Here is a 23,275-nt window from a genome sequence, read left to right as displayed (position 1 = left end):
ATGGGAAGAAGAAACATTTTTGACAAACTAACATGGATTATCTAAATGTGTATTGTGTTTTATGGCATTGTTTTGCATTACATTTCATGTTTTTCATTGGTTTTCTATCTATGCTTTTTATTACCTTGCATATAAGCATTTATATAAAGAGCATCATTTCTCCTAAAACACTAGTAGCAGCTGTTGGCATTTAATAACACTCTAAAGAATCATTTTCATAACCTGTCTTTAGGGAACTACATTTTAGGTATAGCAAAAGTTTGGGGGAAATAAAAGCAAAAAATGGGTATACAGAAGGAGAAAATCATGAGAAATTGTTTGGTGAATATCAATCACATTCTATGAGCAGAATTTAAGTACAACCAGATCTTAGGCATCCACCTTTATTTATGGCACACTTTAAGATGCTCATTCGAGACTAGGGAGCTTACTACAAAACTACAAGTTTGATATGTCCATATAATAAAAGGATTTCTACCTCACTAGTCATACATAATAGCAACAATATAATATATTTAAGCATTCTTTATAAGTTGTTTAGGTTTTTTCCATGTGCAACAATATAAGTATTGTTTACTGAATAATATAAAATAATTGGTTTTGAATAATTAAATAGAAATTATCCAGTAAAAACTATTAAAGAATATTTTGAGTCAATTCTGTGTCAGGCACTATGATAAGTACTCTATATAGATTCTCTTAACCTTTTCAATCACCTCCTAAATTTCCAGGTAAGGAAACTGATCTAGAAAGGTAATTGGACTTCCCCAAGGAAATAAAAGAAAATAACATAGAGAAGGTAAGATGCAGATAATATAAGAAGACCTGAATAGAAGCAGTAATAATAGCAAAGATCCAGATATTAACTATAAGAAATCAAACAACCACAAGAAAATAAATGATTCAACATATAAATGGGCAAAATATTTGAACGTACACTACACCAAAGATATACGGTTGGCAAAGAAGTATGTGAAAATATACTCAGCATCATGAATTATTCTGGCAATGCAAATTTAAAAGGAAATACCAGTTAGAGTGGCTAAAACTTAAGACTGATACAGGAATGTACACAAAGACTTGTACAGGAATGTTCATAGAAGCTTTATTTTAATAGCAAAACTGTAAACAACCACAATGAACATCAGCAGGTGAAAGGTTAAACAAATTTGCTATATCCACACAATGGAATACTTCCCAGCCATAAAAAGGATTGATACAACATGGGTGAATCTCAAAATAATTATGCTGAGTGAAAGAAACCTAGCCAAACAAACAAACAAAAAAACTCATACTGATTCCATTTATATAAAATTCTAGAAAATGCAAACTAATCTATCTAGTGAGGAAAAACAGATCAGTGGGTGCCTGGAATGACGTGGAGCAGAGAGCTGCACCAAGGAAATTACAAAATACAAAGGGGCATGAGGAAACTTTGGGAGGTGATACGTTCATTATCTTGATTTTGGTGATGGTTTCACAGATGTCTTAATATGTCAAACCCCATCAAGTTGTATCTGTTGTTTATTTAATATGTCAATTATACCACACTATAAAGCCAATAAAAAAGCATATTTCTACTTTTGTGTATCTGTGATATATATTTTTTATATTTTTTTATATCTGTGAGAATTACCATCACGTTAAATGTTAAAATTACATTTTAACAATGGTTGTCTCTGAGTAAAGGAAGAATTAGGAATGTCTTGAATTTTCTTCTGTGAGTTTATCAATAGACTACAATAATATATATACTTTTGAAGTAATTTTATTTTATGTTTATTTCTTAATCCTCACTAGAGAATCTGTTTTCATTGAGTTTGAGAGAGAGAGAGAGAGAGAGAGAGAGATCTATGGGTTGCCTCCCTTATGCGTCCTGACCAGGAATCCAACCTGCAACCTTTTGGTGTACAGGACAACACTCCAACAGTCACTGGGCTAGGAACGGTAATTATTTCCATACTTAAATTTGTTTAAATAATCACAAAGTCAATTTATAAACATTCACTTTGGGAATGGGCTGTTACTCTGAGATAAGTTGGTAGTGACTTTTGTTTTACCCTATTTCTCAGGTTTGCCTCCCCATCCACAGCCCTGGCACAGAAAAAGCTCAGGGAGGGAGGGAGGGCAAAGCAGGGCTTGGCTCAGTCCTTTCTTTCCCAAGTACAGGCGGCTACTTTTTGGACAGCATTCTTAACTTAGGTTAAATAATAAATTACAAACACCCAAGAGCAGAAATCTTGCGCCTACGATAGAGGGAACAGATCAATGGAACTGTGTCAGTGTCATCTGTGCCCACACGCGCGACAGGCGCTTGCCACCTCCGCCACCCGCGTGGAACTCCTCGGCGCCACTGGAAGAAAGGGGGGCGTGTGACGCAGCCGCAGTCGCCTAGGGCCCAGTTCTGATTCACACCTGACGCCCCAGGGGCCTGACCATGCTTCTCCACTTCTGAAGAGAAGAGGCCATGCTGTCCTGTGTCTTGTTCCTTTCCAAGCATATCAGCACTTCGCTGGTGTCCCTGCGCAGCGCGCGCCTTGGCTTCGCTCTCCCGCGGCGCTGGGCCACCGGGAGCCCCTGGGTTCCGCGGCCCGCCGCTCCCCTCCGACCCCGGGCAGCAGCCGCCTCCTCCAGGACTCTCTCCGGGTCCGCCTCCGCCCCCTCCCGGGTGCGCCAGAACTTCCACCCGGACTCTGAGGCCGCCATCAACCGCCAGATCAACCTCGAGCTCTATGCGTCCTACGTGTACTTGTCCATGGCCTACTACTTCTCCAGGGACGACGTGGCCTTGAACAACTTCGCTGGGTATTTCCTTCGCCTGTCCCGGGAGGAGACCCAGCACGCAGAGATGCTGATGAGGCTGCAGAACCAGCGGGGAGGCAGGATCAACCTGCAGGACATCAAGAAACCGGACAGGGACGACTGGAAGAGCGGGCTGAACGCCATGGAGTGTGCTCTGCTCTTGGAGAAGAATGTGAACCAGTCGTTGCTGGAATTGCACTCTCTGGCCTCAGATAAAGGTGACCCCCATTTGTGCGACTTCCTGGAAGCTCACTATCTAAATGATCAGGTGAAGTCTATCAAAGAACTAGGTGACCACGTGCACACCTTGATTACGATGGGGGCCCCAGATTGTGGCCTGGCAGAGTACCTTTTTGACAAACATACCCTTGGAAATGAAAACAATCAGGACTAAGCCACAGGCTGCCTTCCCCACCACCCAGGGTGTGCCAGGACCCAGAATCAACTGTTTCCTGCTTTCTTGCCCTTAAAAGGCACTTCTACCTTTATATTCCTCTAATAAAGTGATTTGCAGAGAAAATGAAGTTAGCCCATATTAACAAGGCTTTTTGACCAGCAATTTTCCCAGCCAGAAAGGAAGCCCAGGATACTATGGTATAAAAAAGACTGCAAAAAAGTGACTAAAAGTAGGTGTAAAAACAAATTTCTTCAGTTACCAAATATATTCCAGACCATGGATCCTCACTAAACGTTGGTGATTTTCAACTCAACAAATGCCTGTTATTTTCAAGACTTTATGCTAAAGTGGGAAAATGTGTAAGATAAATATACCAATAGCTATAACAAGATGAAGAATGCATATAGTACTGTCAAAATCAGACATGCAAAATTCTATGACAACGTTTACTCCTTTCCAAAGTGTGTCTCAAGAAACAATAATGTCTGGAGATGATCTGTTTTTTAAAAAGATTTTGTGATCAAATAAATTTAAGACAAGCTACATAAGGTATCAGTGCTGGCCTTAGAAAGTCACAGTGTAAGCATTTTAAGGGCTCTGGGAAGTCTTGCAATTAAAACAAAGCAAAGCAAAAAAAAAAAAAAATCTTTGGTTATTTTTGTTTAGCTCAATGTTTCCCAAAGATATCCGATCTCAGCTAGGTTTTTTTGTTTTTTTGTTTTTACCTTTTTTATGGTAATACTAGAGGCCCAGTGCACAAATTCGTGCACAGGTGGGGTTCCTCAGCCTGGCTGGCGATCGGGGCCATCTCACCAAGTCTCGAAGGGGCTGATCCCAGGGGGAGGGACTGCAGGAGGTTGGCTGTGGGAGCGCACTGACCACCAGGGGGCAGCTCCTGCATTGAGCATCTGCTCCCTGGTGGTCAGTGTGCATCATAGCGACTGGTCGACTGTTGGCTTTTATATATATAGATATCTAGATCTGTCTAATTTCAGACTTGCATTTCACCACTGGGCTATATAGTCTTCCTTTTAACACCCCCAAAAGAGCAACTACACTGCAGAAAACACCCTTCTATGGCCTTTAAAATGTAAAGGAAAAAACCATCATAGGGTAGAAAAGTCAAGAAGAGATCCAGAATGAAGGATGCATCTGCTGGGCAGATGTTTTCTTGGGGGCATGGGAGGAGAAGGTATGATAAAAAGAGTAGGAGAATATTCAGTTAGGAGACCTGAGACTAGACTAAGAGCATTGGATGATGTTTGGAAAATGGGCTGGAGTGGAGTGTGGATGTGAGAAGGAGGGGTTAGGCTTAATTTAATGAGCAATGGCAGTGATTTGAAGGGCTTTCAGTAGAAGAATGCTGTGCTAAGAGTTGAGCAATCAGAAGTTTAGTTGTACAGAATAAAAATCTGTGGACAACCTAAAAGTCTGTGTTAGTTTGGGTCCTCCAAGAAACAGATGTCAAGAAGGAATAAGGGTTCAAGAAATGTATTAGGGAAAACAGAAAGGCCCTTGAGAGAAAATGGAAAAAGAGCTGGAAGAAGCAGGGAGAGTCTTCAGACTCCATGCAAGCCTGATCATGAGAGAAGGAAGAAAGGAAAAGTTTGCATTGGTCTAAGGAAAGTTCTGCAAGTCTGCAAGGGTGTCTGGGAGACCTCTAGGCAAAGTTGCTCATCAGAGGAATCCCAAATCTCCAAGAAATGGGCCTGATTAAGCACATTTCCAGGGCTCAGTTATTCACTGGGAATGATCCATATGAAATGCAACTTTGCAACAAACCGAGAGACAAATTGCTTTTAGAGCACAGCAGCTGGCAAATTTGCTCCCTGTAGTCCCAGATCTAAGAGGCACATTCACATGACTGCACAAACTCAACAACATGGTTTAGATTCAAGTACTATGCATGGAACACTCTGCAGAAATTAAATATGATTTTGTCAAACAAATAATGATGTGGCCAGAAATTCACCATTCAGTGATGAGAAAGTGTAAAGTTCTGTGATTACTTCCACATTAATAAAAGTATTATCAACTGTTAAATAAAAGTATTATCAACTGACAGTAAGAGGGGGAGGAGATTAGGAGATTTGAGATGAAAATGTATAAAATAATTATTCAGGATAATGGTTATTGAATGTTTTTTACAGCAACATAGAATAAGAATTATCACTATCCAGGATGTAAATATAAGAAAACACACACACACACACACACACACACACACACACACACACACACACACACACCAAAGATTTCAGGAGACAATACTCTTATTTCATTTACTTTCACTTCTATTGTATTAACAAAAGGTGGATAGTGACTTGCTAAATTCCATGACACACTGATGGGTTGCATTCTATAGCTTGAAAAACACTCATCTAGAAGAATTAAAAAGGAAATTTTCTGAAGAAATGTAATAGGATTCCTGTGCAACAAATGAAGCCAAATTAAGGAATGTACAATGAGATTGATCAGCATAATTAAAAGCAAATCATTTTGCATTCTCACTTCCCTCAGATTCCTGTTCAAGTGGCATTTTATAGAGACTTTACTGATTATGCAGCCTAAACTAGTCACCACATTTCCCACCACTATCTAGCCTCTTACTTGATTTGGTTTTCTCTACAGCACTTACCTTTATCTGACACCTTTCTAAATTTGTTTACACTTCCTTCTTTCCCTAGAATGTAAGCTCTGTGGAACAGGGACTTTGTTTTGTTCATTGTTATCTCCACAGTTCTAGAGCAGTACTTACATTTTGTTAGGTTCTTAATGAATGTAAGTGAACCAGTGAGTGAGTGAGTAAAGATCTCCAGAAGCCAGTTGGAAGTGCTGGTCAGCACCTCTGAATAAGTTAGTATCAGACAAGTGAATCTGGTAGTTATCCATATAAAGTTGGTATGTAAAACTGTGAAGAGGTTGCACTAACAGAGAATAGAGGAGAGAGGGGAGACAAAGAGGATTCTAAATATAGAAACATGGAAAATTGAAGGAGCTCTATATTTAGGGAAGGTTAGATAAAGAATCCTTGACAGGATACAGAAAAGGAATATAAAAATAGCAAGACCAGGACAACAACACTGGTCTTAGAAGCCATGAGGGGAGAGAGCTTCCATCAGATAGTGAAGAACTTAATGAGGTTATGGTTGAAAGGCCACCAGAGTTGGCATCAGGGTGCCAATGGTTATTTCAGAATAGTGGCTTTAGGAGTGGTAGAGATAGAAGGCCATATTCATAGGGTTAAGGTAAATGAGGTGGAGAACATAGCATTCTCTTTTGAAAAGATTTTCTTTTTTAAGTAATTGAAGGTGTAAAAGGACACAGGATAGCTGTGCGTGTTGGTAGGACAAGGAAAGATGATATAAAAGAGTGATTTGAGAAGTGATAGAAATGCTACCATCATAACTAGCTAGCTAATATTAATATAGGAAGAAAGCTAAGGGGAGGCCATATATTATAAGCGTGTTCATCTGGGCAGCTTCACCAGGGTGCTGCAACTTTACACTCCCAGGGAGCCACCTGTCCATTCCCTACAGATCACTGGGGAAAGGAATCAAACAAAGGGGAAGATGCGGAAATGTGCAATGAAGTCGGGGTGACAGAGGAAAGGTGCTTGCCTGTCAGTCTAGCCTGGGGAACCATGGGTTGGCTACAGGGGTGGAGTCACTGCAAGTGCATGAAATCCTGAAGGATTCATTGGTTAAAGCTCCTAGTTAAACTTTCTTTCTCTTGTTACTCTTATTGCACTCCTGCTTCCTATACTCGCTTGGGCTGTGATCCACACTAGCCTGCCATGTGGCCCTAGAAGCCCCATAGCCCAGGGCCATGAAGACCCCATACGCAATGGACTGCAGCTGGGAACACAAGCTAAGCTAGCCAGATGCTGGACTGGACTGTGCTTTAATATGGAGCAAAGACTCAGGGCAGTGGCTTTAATTCTAGCCCCAGTGGAGACAAGGTGGGACTTTTTCCATGGCGAAATGGAGGGAGGTGGGTCCTTGGAGGGAACTATCTTAACGTCACATTAACAATAAAGCTTTCCATGATACTTCATCTTCCCCTGGGGGCCGCAGGAAATTCTTATTCCCGTGGCACCCCAAGAGCTCCACTTCCACCAGTAAGAGGTGGGGACACAAAAGACACTCGACCAATAACAGAAAGATATCCCAGGGGAGAATGGAGCATGAGGTAAGGAGCACTGGTATGGCTCAAAAGAATGTCCTCCAGACCAGCAGGTGTACAAGAGGAAAGAAGTGATTTAAGATGAGAAAAGTGCAAACAGAGTGCTACATTGGCTGAGCTCAAACTTCTGAATAAAGTAGCCAAATAAGATCACCTACTGAGATATGTCTACCTCTATGTAGAAATATTTGAATTAATTTCATTTATCAGATATTATTTTAAAAATAGTAAATATAAGTTATTTTACAGATGGGATATAATCTTTATTCTGTCTTATATGTAAAACAAAGACTGGAGCTTTCACGAATTAAAAGCAAGCATCTGGAGGCTAGATTTATAAACAAAAACCTGGTATACAGAAAAAAATGACTCTGCCTGGCTGGTGTGGCTCAGTTGGTTAAGCACCATCCCATGTTCCAAAAAGTCATTGGTTTGATTCCCAGTCAGGGCACAAGTCCGGGTTATGGGTTCAATATCCATTGAGGGATGTGCAGGAGGCAGTCCATAGATATTTCTCTCTTATCAAAGTTTTTCTCTCTCTCTCTCTCTCTCTCTCTCTCTCTCTCTCTCTCTCAGTCCCCCCCTCTCTAAAATAAATAAAAACCTATTTGAAAATAAATAAAAGAAAGAAACTACTCCAAACCCCTAAATATTATTAAAGATTATAGTACTCTTTTTTAAATAATTCTTTATTGTTGAAAGTATTACATGTCTCCTGTTTCCCCCCATTGATCTCTCCCAGCCCATTTCTTCCCCTCAGCACAGGCCTCACCCCCTACTGTCTGTGTCCATTGGTTATGCTTAGATGCATGCATACAGATTATATTACTCTTGAACACAAACACCCAGTAATGCCAAGATCCAAGGCCTTCAGACTTGCAGGAAAATATAGCATATTTCTATCCTCATTAAGTTTTTATTTTTTTTAATCCTCACCCGGGATATTTTTTCCATTGAATTTTAGAGAGAGTAGAAGGGAGAGGGAGAGGCAGAGAGAAACACCCATGTGAGAGAGACACATCGGTTGGTTGCCTCTCCCATGCCTCTGACAAGGGCCAGGAGCCTGCAACCTGCAACCCCGGCAACCGAAGTACGTGCCCTAGACCGGAAAAAACCTGGGACCCTTCAGTCCGCAGGCCAGTGCTCTATCCACTGAGCCAAACTGGCTAGGGCTGTTTATCAGGTTTTGAACAGTTCATTTAAAAGGGGAGGGGAAAGGGAGAGAGAGAGAGAGAGAGAGAGAGAGAGAGAGAGAGAGAGAGAGAGAGAGAGGCTGAAAGGGAAGGAGGGAGAGAGACATATTTTTGTATTGAAGGCAAGAAAGTTCACTTGACTTTTTAAATAATTGAAGCTTTCCACTGTGTACAGCCCTGTGACAAAGGAAGGTAAGAGGTATGCATGTGAGAAAAAGGGAGCAACACAGGCTGCTTCAGGGGACGGCCTTCACCCACTCCCTGTAAGAGAGGCATTCAGGACGCAGACAATTAGAAAACTTGCACAATTGCTAACCAGAACTGAGAAGGGTAGGGTCTATGCTGACAACAGACTTAAACATAAAATGTCAGGCAGCACTCAGTTTATGAAATCAGAAAGGTTTCGGTATATATTGTTAACTTTCCGAAGCTTCATATTTCTATTGTGAATGCTTAAGACACTTCATGGGTACATTTGTTTTGAATGAACAAACGATGTGTATGTGCACACGCCCATGCATACACACACTGAGTGTCAGATGGAATTCTAATGCCCAACAAGAAGAGGGACTGCCAGGCAGTCCCTGAGAGCAGCCCACAGACATGCACTCAGAGTTGGGCTCCGTCCAAGCAAGCTGGCCAATTTCCCAGTACAGATGGTGGCCAAACAGTCTCCTGAGAGAGATATCTAATGCTTTTGGACATACCTTAGTCTCTCGCAAACCCCCTGAGCACCGTATTTTCATAGGCTGAATTATCAAAAAGAATTTCCAGTACCATAAACGGCTGTTAGACTAATAAAATGTTACTGCATGACCTATACACAGATCCTAGACAGTGTAGTCGGTCATTAAGAGCCTGCACTTGAGAATTCAGAATACCTAGGTGAGAATAGCTATTCCACTGTGTACCAACTGCGTGATTTGGGGGAAATTTAAACTCTCAGAGACTGACTTTCTTTTGCTGTAATAACAGCCTTCCTGAAAGTTTATTGGGGGATTCCATGAGATAAAGCACATAAAATTCAGTACATTGTCTAATACATAGCAAATGCTCAATATTAGCTGCTTAAACTTGTGTTTTAAAGGGAGAGAAAATTGTGTCTGTTTGCTAATACGTTTGCCTGTATACGCAAAGACTATCTCTCAGTTGCCCTCAATGACAAGAACCCACTACCTGGGAAAGGGGCACTGGTAAGACTTCTTCTCCTTATATAGCGTTTCCTACTTTGTGAAAAGGTTAGCTACTTGAAATCATTACCTTTTGAAAATTCATAAAATTTAAATATAGCAAATAAATAGGAGCCGCTATAAGTTTTACTCACTTCTAAGCAGGGCACATATGCTGCGTTTTCTAGAATGTGTTAGTACAAAGTTGGAGGAGGACTCATATTTCTCTTCTTTTTTTCAGCCTAAGGTATTTCCCATAATTGTTTGTTTTGCTCTCTCTTTAGGCATCAATTGAATATACAGACAGTCCTCACTTCACATGGTTTCCATTTATGTGAATTTGTTAGTAGTTGAGTTAAATAACAACAATCCCTCAACAACAGGTCCACATCTCAGTTACTATGGTATAATTATTGTGAGTAAATTACATAAAAAAGTAACTTTGCCACTAGTTCTTTAGTCCACAAACCACTATGTAAATAACAGATGCATAATACGGCCAGCTGCCAATCATGTCATTTCTTTCAGAGTCTGTCAGTGATGGGTCACTGTGCACCTGTGTTATTCGGTTTTCCTTCAGAGAGTAAAGCCTATAGGTGTATTGCCTCTTTGTCTCTTAGTGACAAATGCAGGAAACACTTTATAATATTGAATAATGCAAAGAGAGAATTGGTCAAAAGATGAAAGTGTATCAAAGAAGTGAAAAGCAATGCTGCTGGAAGTGAAGTTGGACAGTATTAGAACTGCTTGACCTAAGTGAGCAGCTATGATGAAAAGGATAAAGATATCCCAAAGAAGTGACAACAGCAAAAAACTTCACAGTAATAGAACTCTTAGAGGTACTTCACAGCATTGAAAGTGCAAAAGATTACATTTTGGAAATGAATCCAAATGAGGAAGACAATTCACCGAGGACAAAAAAAATTTTAAAAAGAGGCTGACTCCATACTAAGTTATATTATAAGAGGAAAAAAGCAAGCACTGATCCAACAATGCTTGAATTTTTTTCAAAGAAATAAAAATACTTTAATTCTCAATTTTCAAGTGTTTTAAATTAGCATACTAAATAAATGTTTTACTATTTTTTCATTTTACTTTACATGTATAACCAACAGTAAGAGAGTGTTCAATGTTTTGACAAAATAAACCTTAAAGGCCACACAAAATCATAATTTTTCCCAATGATTATTAAGATTACTGTGCATGTTTCAGCTTTCTAGGCCATTTTTACAGCCTTACACTGCCATGCAAAACAGGAAGTATCTGTATTTTTCACTAAAGCAGAAAACTGATTTGTCTGGTAAGAATATCATCCTAAAGATTTTTTCTGATTTTTGTCAGGCATTTCCTCCATTTAAATAAGCATCTTTGAATTATGATAGGTAATAATACAGGAAACAATTTATTGTGAATGCAAGGGAACTAGAATTAGGGACAGTGCTTCTGTTTAAGGTCTAATAAGTAATATTAGCATTATACTGAACAATTTATAAAGTATCTTTATAGATTAACATTTCTCACAACAATCCTATAATGTAGGTGTTATTTTCATCTCACTGATTAAGAAACAAGAGACTCATTTGTGACACTAGGAGCCAGTGGTTAAGCCACACTTGTACTCTTGAGATTCCAATGTCAGGTTCTGGGGTTTTCACTATGTCATTTTGCCTTCCTAAGAAAGGATTCAAGACCAAATTCATGCAGAGTTCCTCATCTGAGGAATTATCTACAATGTATTTCTTTTTCACTAGTGAATGTACACGTCATGCATAACTTTAAAGAATAAATGATTTATCAATTCCATTAAAGTCATTAATGTAATGTAATGACATCACACTGTTAATTATTAGATGCATTGTCAGTCACATTAATTGACACTAAAACTGTCACAAATGTCAGTAGTACCTGAGTTCAATTTCTTTTTTTTAATTGTTGACAGTAGCATAGATGCCTCCCATTTTCACCCCCCCTTTACCTGCCTCCACCCAGCCTCTACCTACCCCCGGTGTTCAATTTCTTGATTGTTAATATTCCATTGTTATTTGTGAGTTATATGTACACTACTGGATTCATATGGTGATATGAAAAAATGATTTTCTACTAATTGAGAACGATTCACACAAAATAATGAGTTTAGGAGAGCCTACCCATCAATGAATCAGAAAAATGTTTGATAGACTTGTTTCAATATTTTCTTTATGCATAAATACAAAATATATTTGAGGGATAACAACAGTTTTAGGATGGACTATATTATTTCTGACATTTTAAAAGTAACAAGACCAAGATAGAAATAAATGGGAACTACAACTGGGTAAATTCAAGAAATATTAATGACACCAAACTTCTGGTTGGTAGCATGTTACTTCTATATATAACTAATCTCACACAGACTGCATTCAAAGGAGTGGCAGTAAGGTGCTGTGTGAGGAAGAAACTCTTGGGTTGAAATTGGTGAAATATAATGAGTTAGAAAGGAAGAAAAGGAGATGAAGTCATTGTGTAACTAGGGGAAGTGGGCAAGCATAGATCAGAAATTATGATTAAAATAAATGAGAACTTGAGAAAAGAATTCCTGGGAATGCAAAGAAGAATTGGGATGGTCGGGAAAGAAATAAGGATGTAGTCAGAAACCCAATAATTATGCTAGCATTTCCCTTTCCCTCAATCTCCATGTCCAAACTATCACCAAGTTTTGTTGATTTTACCTCCTAAATATTTTTTAAAGTATATTTTATTGATTTTTTACAGAGAAGAAAGGAGAGGGAGAGAGAGTTAGAAACATTGATGAGAGAGAAACATCAATCAGCTGCCTCCTGCACACCCCCTACTGAGGATGTGCCCGCAACCAAGGTACATGCCCTTGACCGGAATCGAACCTGGGACCCTTGAGTCCGCAGGCCGACACTCTAGTCACTGAGCCAAACCGGTTAGGGAAATATTTCTTGATTGTGTCCATTCTCTGCTGCTCTACCCTAGTACAAGCCACCATGATCTCTCTCCCAGACTCTGTCATCGTCTTCCGAGTTGTCTTCCACATCCACTCTGCCCAGTCTGCTCTCCGACAGGACAGGGATTTTTAAAAAACAGACATCTGATCATGTTATGTTACCCATGATCAGACTCTTCTACGGGGTTACATTCCAATGGGAATAAACACAAAATTATTTGATTTGGCACAGAAGGTCCTGAATGGTCTGCTCTGCTACCACCGTAATATCATGTCTCACCTCTGCACTGGCTGCACTGGCATTATTTTGGTCTCTAGAGTCACCATGCACCCTCCTGCTGCTCTGCTCCATTTGCTTGGAAAGTGCTTATTCCTTCTTCATCTACTTACCTCCTACTTAATCTTTAATTCTGCCACGACTACTCACACTGGGAAGAAATCTTCTGTTTGCCCCTCCACAACTACTGTCTACTCTATCCCATCTTCCTCCATTCTTCAAGATGCTAACATGAAGATACCTATTAATGGGCTCACCTGCAGTGTGGTTTCATCTAGATATTTATTCTCCCACCTCCCACCTTTCAATGTCACTGCAAGTGAGCAGCATCCTTAATGGACTCACTGCCTCCTGTGAGGAAAGCAGCTCCCTCCACTCAGCCCTTCTTTCTACAGGTTCTAATAACCCCTTGAACTTGTGCTGCCATTAGGCCTGGAATAGAAATATTCAACCCTTACCCTACTCTCCTACCACATCTTTGTAAGAAAGCTGATCATTCTATTTGACTGTGCCTTATGTTCCCTTTCAGAACCCTGTGATCTTGTCTTTGATTCTTTCTTCAAGGTGATCTCCTGATACTAGTGCCCTCATCCCAATCCATATAGTTCACAGTCTCAACTGCAACACATTGGACTAATTACATCCTCCTGAGTGTGCCTTTATTGCATTCAGGACTTCTACCTTAATATTCACCCACCCCCAAATTCAGAAGTTTCCTCTACCATGAACCTTTGACATCTGCAACCTAAAACCTTTGGGTTTATGTTTGGGTAGTCATTTGGGCTCTCATAGCACTCTATCTATATAATAGCCTTTACCACTCTGTGGTTGACTCTGTATTTATTCATTAAGTCTCTACAAGGCTCTGAATCACTAAGTGTTTATTTTCTAGTCCCCAAGGACATAATAAACTGCATGACATATGATAGCTATTCAATAAATGAATCAAACTACAAAGCTGTGTGTATAGTCTAGCTAAAGTAGTTCAGAGCCTTACTGTAATACACTAAGGCACAGTATATTACCAACATGCTTATCTATTTACCCAAAACAATTTTTTCTCCAAATACAACATTGTAGTGATGGCCATAATACTGCAATAAGTATACAGAGTGATGTAACCTCCTTCATCAGCCACTTATTCCTCCTTAAGATAAAACCTTTAAGCTTATTTCTCAATTCTCCTTTACTGAGAAATTTATCCCATGTTGTCAAAGAAGATCAAGTACTACTTTGAAAAGTAAGGATGACCCAGATAATTGGGTCAAGGTTTTGGAGGGTTTTTCCACATAAAACATTATTAATGTTTAATAGTATTGCTACTCCCATAGCACTTGTTGTATTGATGCATATTAACCACTTGTTTAAATGCTTTTATACAAGTTATGTCTAATTTTTTCCTGTGTGGCTACCTCTTTCTCTCTCCTCCCCCATTTCAACCACATTATTCTTCACCCAGTTTCTTAAAGGATATTATGGTTTGCCAACTACATTTCTTTATGCCTTTCAGGACTAAAGAGCTTATCCCTTCAGGTGCTGGGAATGTTGATAGTTGATGACTCACAGCTGTATCCTTCCTTCTAAGGACTACCCTCAGCTAAAGAGCTGCAGCTACATCACACCCCCTCCAGGAAGCAGTACTCATCCAATGACTAGTCAATGTAGAGGGCTGGGTGGCGGGGGATGCAAAACAGAGAGGGGAGGGCAAAAAGGCCCTCTTGCTCCAGTTGGAAATGACTATGCAGAAACATTCCAGCTCCAGGGATCCCCATGGGATCAGCTGAGCCACCAGTCCCTCCCTCAGCTTAATCTACTTTCCGTTGTTTCCATTTAAGGATTGATTTTAGGAACATTCCCCCATAAACTTCCTACATGCTGATCTTTATCTCTGAATCTGTTTTCCAGGGAATCTGACTATGAGAGCCCTCCAGAAGGATCCCATGTGGATAAACTAATATGAATTTTTCCATGACTATTTAATCATAGGCAAACATATAGGCATATACATGTGCATATGTATTGTAAATATATATGACTTTTCTGTTTTTAAAATGGGTTCTTATTATAAATTCTTTAATTTTCCGATTTTACAACACAGAGTATAAATTCCTCTATGCAATTTGTATAATTTCATAGTTTCAGTTCATTCTTTTAGCAGCTGAGTAATATTTCGTAATGTAGACACATCATAATGTGTTTAATCATTCATCTTTCAAAGGTCATTCATCTTGTTCACAGTATTGTTTTACTTTTATTTTGGCTTTCTTGAACAATGCTGGAATAAACATCATTGTATTTATGCCCTAAGGCCTGGTACTTCTATTTTTATATAATAGGTTCCCAGAGGTGGGACTAAGTTCAAAAATGTATATTGCCATAGTTGTTTATTGCCAAACTTCTATAAACTTCACATTTGGACCATTAATACAGACAATAATTTATGAATGAAGTGATTATATATATATATATATATATATATATATATATATATATCGCTTTGATACATTTCTTTCTTGTCCCTTGATATTTTTTATAAACTTTCTTTTCATGATGAAAATATAAAAAAGTTCTCAAAAAAAAGTTTTAACAACTCATGGACTGGTAGCAGAGATAACATAAAAATTAAAAATATTTTTAAAAGCAAAAGTGCTACTTTCAATTGTAGAACAAGTTTAGCTTTCTTTTAAGTTAGTGTTAAAATGGAGTTAGAAGTTATGAGTCTACTTGATCTCTTCTAAAACAATATTTTTTATTTAGACTCTCTTAAAAGCAATAGAACACATCCAGCCTCTTTTCCCCCAAGAGGTATAAGAAAGTCTCAAGCAGGAAACAATGGTGTTCAATTCAGAAAACAACATACAACTTACCATTTTCAAATTTTAAATGCAGTCAAATGAAAGATTAAATAGATGTTAGCAACCCTGACTTTATAAGCAAACCATGATGATAATTTGAAAAACATAATAAATCTTAAGTTCTTAAGTGTACCTCAGAAGACATAAAATAAAATGTGCATCACACAGAGTCATTTGAAAATTTGTTGTGATTTGCAAGGAAAACATTTTTCCTCTCTGTTTTAGCTAAATTAGAAGTTAATGAACTGAGTGTTCCAGTGTAGCATTAACATAAATAAATAGAAATCTATGACAAAGAGAGTTAATCAAATTGAGTTGAACAATACATTTTCCCAAGTACATTTTGCACAAAATCACAGGCCGAGGAGTAATTGTTTTTATGCATGGGCACTTGGCGTTATCAACTTAAAAACATTTTGCTACGTAAATTCAATTTTTTTGTAAGCTCAACCTATTTGTTGCTAATGTTAGGACACCATCTTGTGGATAAGACATCTATTTGAAAACCTTTTTGAAATCACATGGCAAAAGGCAAAAATGTTTTAAGTATAATAGAAATTAATATCTTCATCTTTATTATTTAAGTAGATATGCTTAAGGGTAAGTAAGGTTAAAGAAAGTACTGGTTAATTTTCATCAAAAAAGCCTTTTTCTCATTGTGCATCAGCTATAAACCAAATGTTATATTCTGAAATGGGTATCTGCTAGAAAAGCTTCTTAATAATTTTTTTACAAAGAATTCATGAAATCCATATTAGTAAAGGTAACCTGTCATTTACCACTATAATGGAGTGCTGAATACTTTTTAGATGTGGGCTCATTACCCATATATTGTTCTGGGTTTCTTTTTTTTTTTTTTTTTTCTTACACTTTTTTAAGAAAGTTTTTATTTGTTGTTAGAGAGAGAGGAAGGGAGAGGGATAGAGAGAGAGAAACATCGATGAGAGAGAAACATCATTGATCAGCTGCTTCCTGCATACCCCCTACTGGGGATTGAACTCATAACCCCAGGCATGTGCCCTGATGGGGAATCGAATCAGTGACCTCTTGGTTCATGGCATGGGTCAATGTTCAACCACAGAGCCACACTGCCTGGGCTTGTTCTGGGTTTCATATGATCAATATTCATAAGAATATTTGAGGTATATTAAAATTCAAATATCATATAGGTTTTCTCTTCAAAAAGCATTTTTATCTCCATTAGCCTACAACTGAAATTTATCTGAAATTTAAAAAAGAGGCTTTAATACTTGTGAGAATATTATACAATTGGGCTTTATCAAACACATGTAGATTATCAGAGCACTGCACAAGTGTTTAGAGCGCTGGGCTCTAATCCGGCTTCTGGGACCAATCAGCCACCCATCTTGGACAAATCAATTCATTTTTTATACCTCAGTCATCACAGCTATTAAAAGAAATAATAGCAGGTTATCTGGAGAATTTTTGCAAAGATATAAAGTAGTATGGGTAAAATTTCTGCTCCTACCATGATATAGGAAGTGAAAAGAGAAACAGATTTGATTTTATTCCAGATCCTGGTACTAATCCCTGACCTCTGAAACAACTGATTTTTTTTTTTTAATTTTTAAAATTCCAAGGATCATCCTTATATTCTTCCAACATGTTTTTCTTTTAGTAAGCTATTTTAAACTGGGTTCTCTTGCTTGCAACAAAGCATCATAGCTAACATACTAGCCATATAATTCTGGAAAAGTTATTATACCCACTTAATGGAGGAGGAATTAAAAATACAGGTTTTGATCAAACTGGTCTGGGTTTGAATTCTGACATCTTCACTTACCAATTGTGTTATTTTGGGTCAGTTACTGAGCTTTCTCTACCTTGGCTTTCTCATTTTCCTCTGAGTTCTGAAGAATGCTAAATTAGTGTGTGTGAAGCATTTATCACAGTGACTGGGCTATGTCAAATGGAGTATGGCAAAAAATGGTAGTTTATCATAATTATTATAAATGGATGCAATTTAATTTGTCCTCCTCCCAAACTTGAAAATAGACCAGAATGTGAAATATTCATCATTCATAATATTTGTAAAAGAAATAATGCTGTTCTGCATCGATGCCCACAAAATATCCCTTCAGAAGAAGACTTAAATGGTATTTTTATGAAGTTTGAATGGATGTCCTCTAAACGACGGAAGCTTTAAAACAAATTGTAATTTCCCAACTGCACCATAGTACACAGGAAACAATACATTCAACTTGCCAAAAGATTTAAATCTTCACAGACCATTAGTCGATGATGAAAATAATTTATGAGAATCTTTGACTTACAAAGGTGACTTACTTTCCCCATAATGGATTTGAGGCTGCTGCGGCAAATGTGATAAGTCAAGGCTCAGCAGACTGCTTAAATAGTTTAGTCACAGGTGTCTTGGTGAAGGACCTAGAAAAATATAAAAGATAGCTCTTAGTTTTTCTCTTTATATATATATAATCCTTTAAAAAGAGCCCTGGCTGGTTTGGCTCAATGGATAGAGCATCAGCCTGTGGACCAAAGGGTCCTGGGTTCAATTCCAGTCAAGGACCTTTACCTTGGTTGCAGGCTCCTCCCTGGCCTTGGCTCTGGTTGGGGATCATGCAGGAGGCAACCAATCGATGTGTTTCTCTCACATCAATGTTTCTTTCTGTCTTTCCCTCTCTCTTCCACTCTCCCTAAAAAAGCAATGGAAAAATATCCCTGGATGAGGATTAACAAAAAAAAAAGTAAAAATTTTTAAAATTTTAAAAAATGCCAATTGGAAATGTGATCATTTATAACCATACATAAAACTCATTGAACTCAAAATTTAGTTAACTAAAACAAAATCATTTCACAAGCGACAAAAAATACTCCCAGAGAATGTCAACCTGCCCCTTCCCCATGGCTCTTTTTTTCTTTCTAATTCAAATTCTAAACTCCTGTTAAGGTCCAGCTCAGACCTCAACATTTCTCTGGATTCTTCCTTATCTATCACAATTACAAATGACTGTACTTTTTATCCCTTGTCTGTAAGTCAGGGGCAAATCAAGAGACCCTCAAGGAAGCTAAAAGCCTAAATTCCGTCAGATCCAAAGTCTTGAAATATGAATTCAGTATTTATCTCAGAGGGAGAAAACCTGTTTGCTTGTGTGTTTGTTTGTTTTTATGCTCATAAGAGGTATAAACCTCTTTTTTCATATTCAGACTGGAGGATTTATTACATGCCAAATATTTGAACTCATTTGGACTGTCTTTATTTCATATTTTTCTCATCAATTATTCACACTCAAAAAAAAGTTGAAGGTAACATTGAGGGACATGGTCCAATTTTTCCCCCAAATATTTGTGTAATTTATTTTTCTGACTTTTATATCAGTATAACATCTCAAACTGTCTATAGTTTTTGTCCTTGCTAGAGTTTTCTTATGCAATATCCTGAATAAGAAATTAAAGGGCTTAAACTTTAGATAAAATACTCTTTTCTAGTAGACTGTATTCTTTAATTTAACATTCATTTTCAAAATTTCAGTTTCCATGACTGCTGATTTTAGGTGATTGCCAACTGATTGTTCAGGGTTGCCCTCTGCACCTTATATAACTCTATTTAGATGAATAGTGGTTAAATGTGGTTTTTATTTTGAAATTTTTAATTGTGTTGGTTGACTATGTCATTAGAAGGGGCTGTGTATGGAGTTATTCGTAGAAATCCAAGATAACTTACAGATCAGCTGCTTGAATATCGACCCCTTAATCTAATTCTTCTAAAAATGTTACCTCCTGCTATACTTTGTAAATTGATCCAGGCCACAGACTTCAAAGTTCTCACATTAACAAGTGGGTATAGTGAAGTGGTAACTGCTTCAAGATCCTCCCTGTGTGCCACATAGCCTCTGCTACTGATAAAATCCTCTAGGAGCAGTTATTTTAAAAACCCATGATATATCCTGTTGTATATCATCCCTACCCTGGAAAATCATTAGCCTAGCATGTTAGTACAATGTCAAGCTCTAATAGGCACTTAATATGGATTTGTGAATTTCAAAAGGATTTTCCATGAATCTACTCTATCACTTTCATGTCAATAAAAGAGTCATGGCAAAAGAGTCATGTGCTTTTCAGTAAGACATATTTTTGAGGTACTTCCTACATATATATATATATATATAATCTTTCAATCATTTCAAATATTAGTATTTTTTGCTCCTTGATTATGCTAATATTTTAAAAACTGCTTTAATATACTCACACTATGCACTTAACTTTTTATTGAAATCAATAGTGCATTCTATCATGAGACGATTCATTGGCAGCAAAGATATGAGAGAAATATTCTGCATATTACAGTACTGCTTTCAATTGAATCCAGATTGATCCAGTGTGTTTATATTAAGAATTCTTCATTGAAAGCAATGGAGCTTAGCTGGATTGAGAATGCTTCATTGGTTTCTGAGAACTCCAGTCATAAAACATTTTACATTTAACATCGGGGCCTCTCTCACCTCCCACCTCCCAATATGTGCACTGTCCTTTAACCCAAGTCAATTCAATATCTTTTCTTGTTCTTTTGGAATATTTATGAAATGTATTGCACAGGAAGCTGAAGTTTGATCAAGGGCACCAGATGATTATTGCTATAAACATCAGCTAAAACAAAATAAATACATTGAAAATGTCTTATTGTTTACTTTTTTAACAAAGTTCCGACGATTCTACCAGTTCACTTTGTGTTTCACAATCCAATAGCTGAGATAATATTGCAGGACCATCAGTAGAGAGAAAAAAGCAACTCTAAGTTGCTTTTTCTCCAGTCTTGGTTGTAAGTTATACTGAGTTGTTCACCTATCTGATACTCATTCTTCACTATGACAGGGAACACACATTAGAATCTAGAAAGGGGGTGAGAGGAGGTATGTAATTGGAGAATGATCGAAGAAGAAATGTCCTTACAAAAATGTCTGTTTCACATACTATTAAAATCAATTATTTTGACAATTAGCATAACATTTGAACTAAATTAAGAGACAGAGTTGGGTATAATTTATTGAATTAAGCACTCTCATGTGTGTAGCAAGATGCTCATCACAAGAGAAAATACAGTCAAACAATATACTAAAGAGTCACAGAATCAGACTATTTTAACTGAAAATGTCCTTAAATACCATCTTGTACTTGTATTTTAACCACTCATCTTTTATTCAAGTAAAAGCAAAGAATAAATAAATCCATAACTGATCAGATTGGTATTAGAAATCTCTTTTTAAACAGGAACTGCATATATTTTTAAGTGTTACAGTGTTATTAAGAAAAAATATTTGAAAATATGTATTGAATTTTAAAGTGACAATCAGGAATACCGAATGTCATTAGTTAAATAATTCATGGTTACAAAATATTTTAAACTATAATAGGCACAGATATAATTTGTATTAAAACTACTTTTTCATTTTTAGGCTTCAGTAAACATTACCAGAATTAGTTATAATAAATTTTAATTCAATCTAAATTTAGAGGCTTAGGGAATCTTGATACTGTGTTTACTGATAAGATATTAAAATTTTTAAATCATGATTGCATTTTTGTAACTATAGATAGATATATTATATCTTGCTATTTTTTTCAAGTCAAATAGAAATAAAGTAAATGTAGTCCCTTGACTAGAGGATTTTGGATTCTGACTACATTAGGCAAGTAACCTAATTCTGGTTTAATTCAAACTTTAAATGAGAATCCTCCAAGAAGAGGTTTCATAAGAACATAATAACTTTAGAGATTCCTCTACTGTCATAAATTGGGAGGGGTTTGTCTCAATGGGCACTGGACCCAAATAGCATCGGCCAGTGAGGAAGGGATGACAACTTAGAGCAGAGGCTAAGTACAATTGACAGGATTACTTTTGCTTGCCCAATATTCATTCCAACTTCTTTTGTATGCAGCAGTGCTGTTCTGTTTGGAGGATTATTCAGTTCCCACTGATTGTGGTCTTGGCAGGACGTCAAGGGGCCCTGCCTTGCCCTAGCCAAAGGGAAGGGAAAAACATAGATCAATCTAAACCAATCAAACATATACAACTACTTCAGGAATTTAACCCTCTCAGAAATGGAGCTCTGGGTTGCAACTGAAGAAAAGTGGCGGAGCTGATTCATCCCAGTGGTGGTAGTTCCTGCTGCCTTTAGCCTCAGAATTGCCTTTTCTAAGACCTGATCTTATTGCTTTTTTCTGTCTATGTGTCAGAAAATATTCTTCCAAAAAATATATCTTTGTCTCACTCTTACATTAGCTTAAATATGTTTCTATTACTTTTCACCAAATGTCCTAAGTGTTTCATTGAGGAGCTGGCTTGAGTCCAGAACCTGCCTCAAAGTAGAGGCAAGGGATGCAAGGAGCCCAAGTCAGTGTTCCAAGAGCAATAGCAAAGTGATGAGGTCACGTCCTTCATGGTTCTGTCAAGACTTTACATCAAAGGAAGTTCACTTCAGGAAAAAAAAAAATGCACATTAGAAGGAGAACAAATAGCAGGACCTATACTTTTATATGAGCAATTGTGTTGTCATGGGACAATCAATCCTTTCAAAATAGGACAGTGGGAACAAGGATGTGGGAGTAGACTCCTGGCCAGAGGAAGAGACTAGCAGAATATTAGTGATCCCATGGGCTGAAGTTCAGCACAAAGGACCAAAGAAGATGATGGAAGTGGTCTGTAGCTCAGGAACATCCTAATGGAATGGTCAGGGCTCACCCTGCCATAGCTGACTGTGGATCCAGTTTAACATGACTGATGATAGACTCTGCTGAGACCAACACAGTTAACAGTCAGGAATGGCCCGAGGGCTGGGCAAAGGTGCACTTGGTGTGCAGATCTTCTGGCTGGGGTGACCGGCTGGGGCTGGGAGAAGCAGGCCAAAACAGGATAAAGATGGTTTGTTAAAAGTATAGAAGTCAGTGATGAGCTGTGTCTTGAACTGAAAAAAGTTTTAAATATATAATCTACCAAGATATTTACCCCCAAGAAACTACATCTCTGCATTTGAATGCACTCTCCTACGTCCTTGGGTTGTCTTTCCCTTTATTCTTCCTTGGTAAGATTGCTTTTATATCTTAGATCTAGCTCAAATGCCATTTAAATTCTCAGGAGAATTCTTGGCTCTACAAATGGATTTATGATATTTTTACATAATTCTAATTAGAGTTAAGTATCTATTCCTTCTACAGGAAGGCATGAACAATTTCTAATTAATCTATGGGTCTGTGCTCTGTGCACTGTACATTGCAGGCATTCAGGGAATAGTTGTTGAATGAATGAATGCCAAGTTCATGAAGAGTGTAGCTCTCTCTGGCTGCAGTTATGTAGATCTCTCTTTAATGTTTTAAGTATTCATGAAAAATGCTTCAGCTGGAAATTAAACTTCATTATCATCTGAGACACCATGTGCTCTCCTTTACATACAAAATCAATTCTACTACTGAT

At 37.8% G+C, this 23,275-nt stretch overlaps 1 protein-coding gene and 1 long non-coding RNA gene across 3 annotated transcripts in view; one reads left to right on the top strand and one right to left on the bottom strand.

The window, feature by feature from the left end:
* LOC129148834 (uncharacterized) overlaps positions 1-23,275 on the bottom strand; it is a 102,885-nt gene that overhangs the window by 8,629 nt on the left and 70,981 nt on the right. The window contains exon 3 of one of the 2 annotated variants that reach the window (XR_008555805.1): positions 18,136-18,234. This is a non-coding gene — a long non-coding RNA (uncharacterized LOC129148834). Of the gene's footprint in view, positions 1-18,086; positions 18,235-23,275 lie in introns of those variants that run through there. The other variant, XR_008555806.1, reaches the window with a different exon arrangement.
* On the top strand, positions 2,431-3,828 carry FTMT (ferritin mitochondrial). Its single transcript, XM_008141333.3, has one exon. It carries the CDS (start codon positions 2,468-2,470, stop codon positions 3,194-3,196), a length of 729 nt encoding a protein of 242 aa, XP_008139555.2. The 5' UTR covers positions 2,431-2,467; the 3' UTR covers positions 3,197-3,828.

The sequence above is a fragment of the Eptesicus fuscus genome, chromosome 4 (assembly GCF_027574615.1).
Source record: "Eptesicus fuscus isolate TK198812 chromosome 4, DD_ASM_mEF_20220401, whole genome shotgun sequence".
In the NCBI taxonomy this organism is placed as follows: domain Eukaryota; kingdom Metazoa; phylum Chordata; class Mammalia; order Chiroptera; family Vespertilionidae; genus Eptesicus; species Eptesicus fuscus.
Note: the sequence above shows the minus strand (reverse complement) of the source record. Positions and strands in the feature narration are given on the sequence as shown.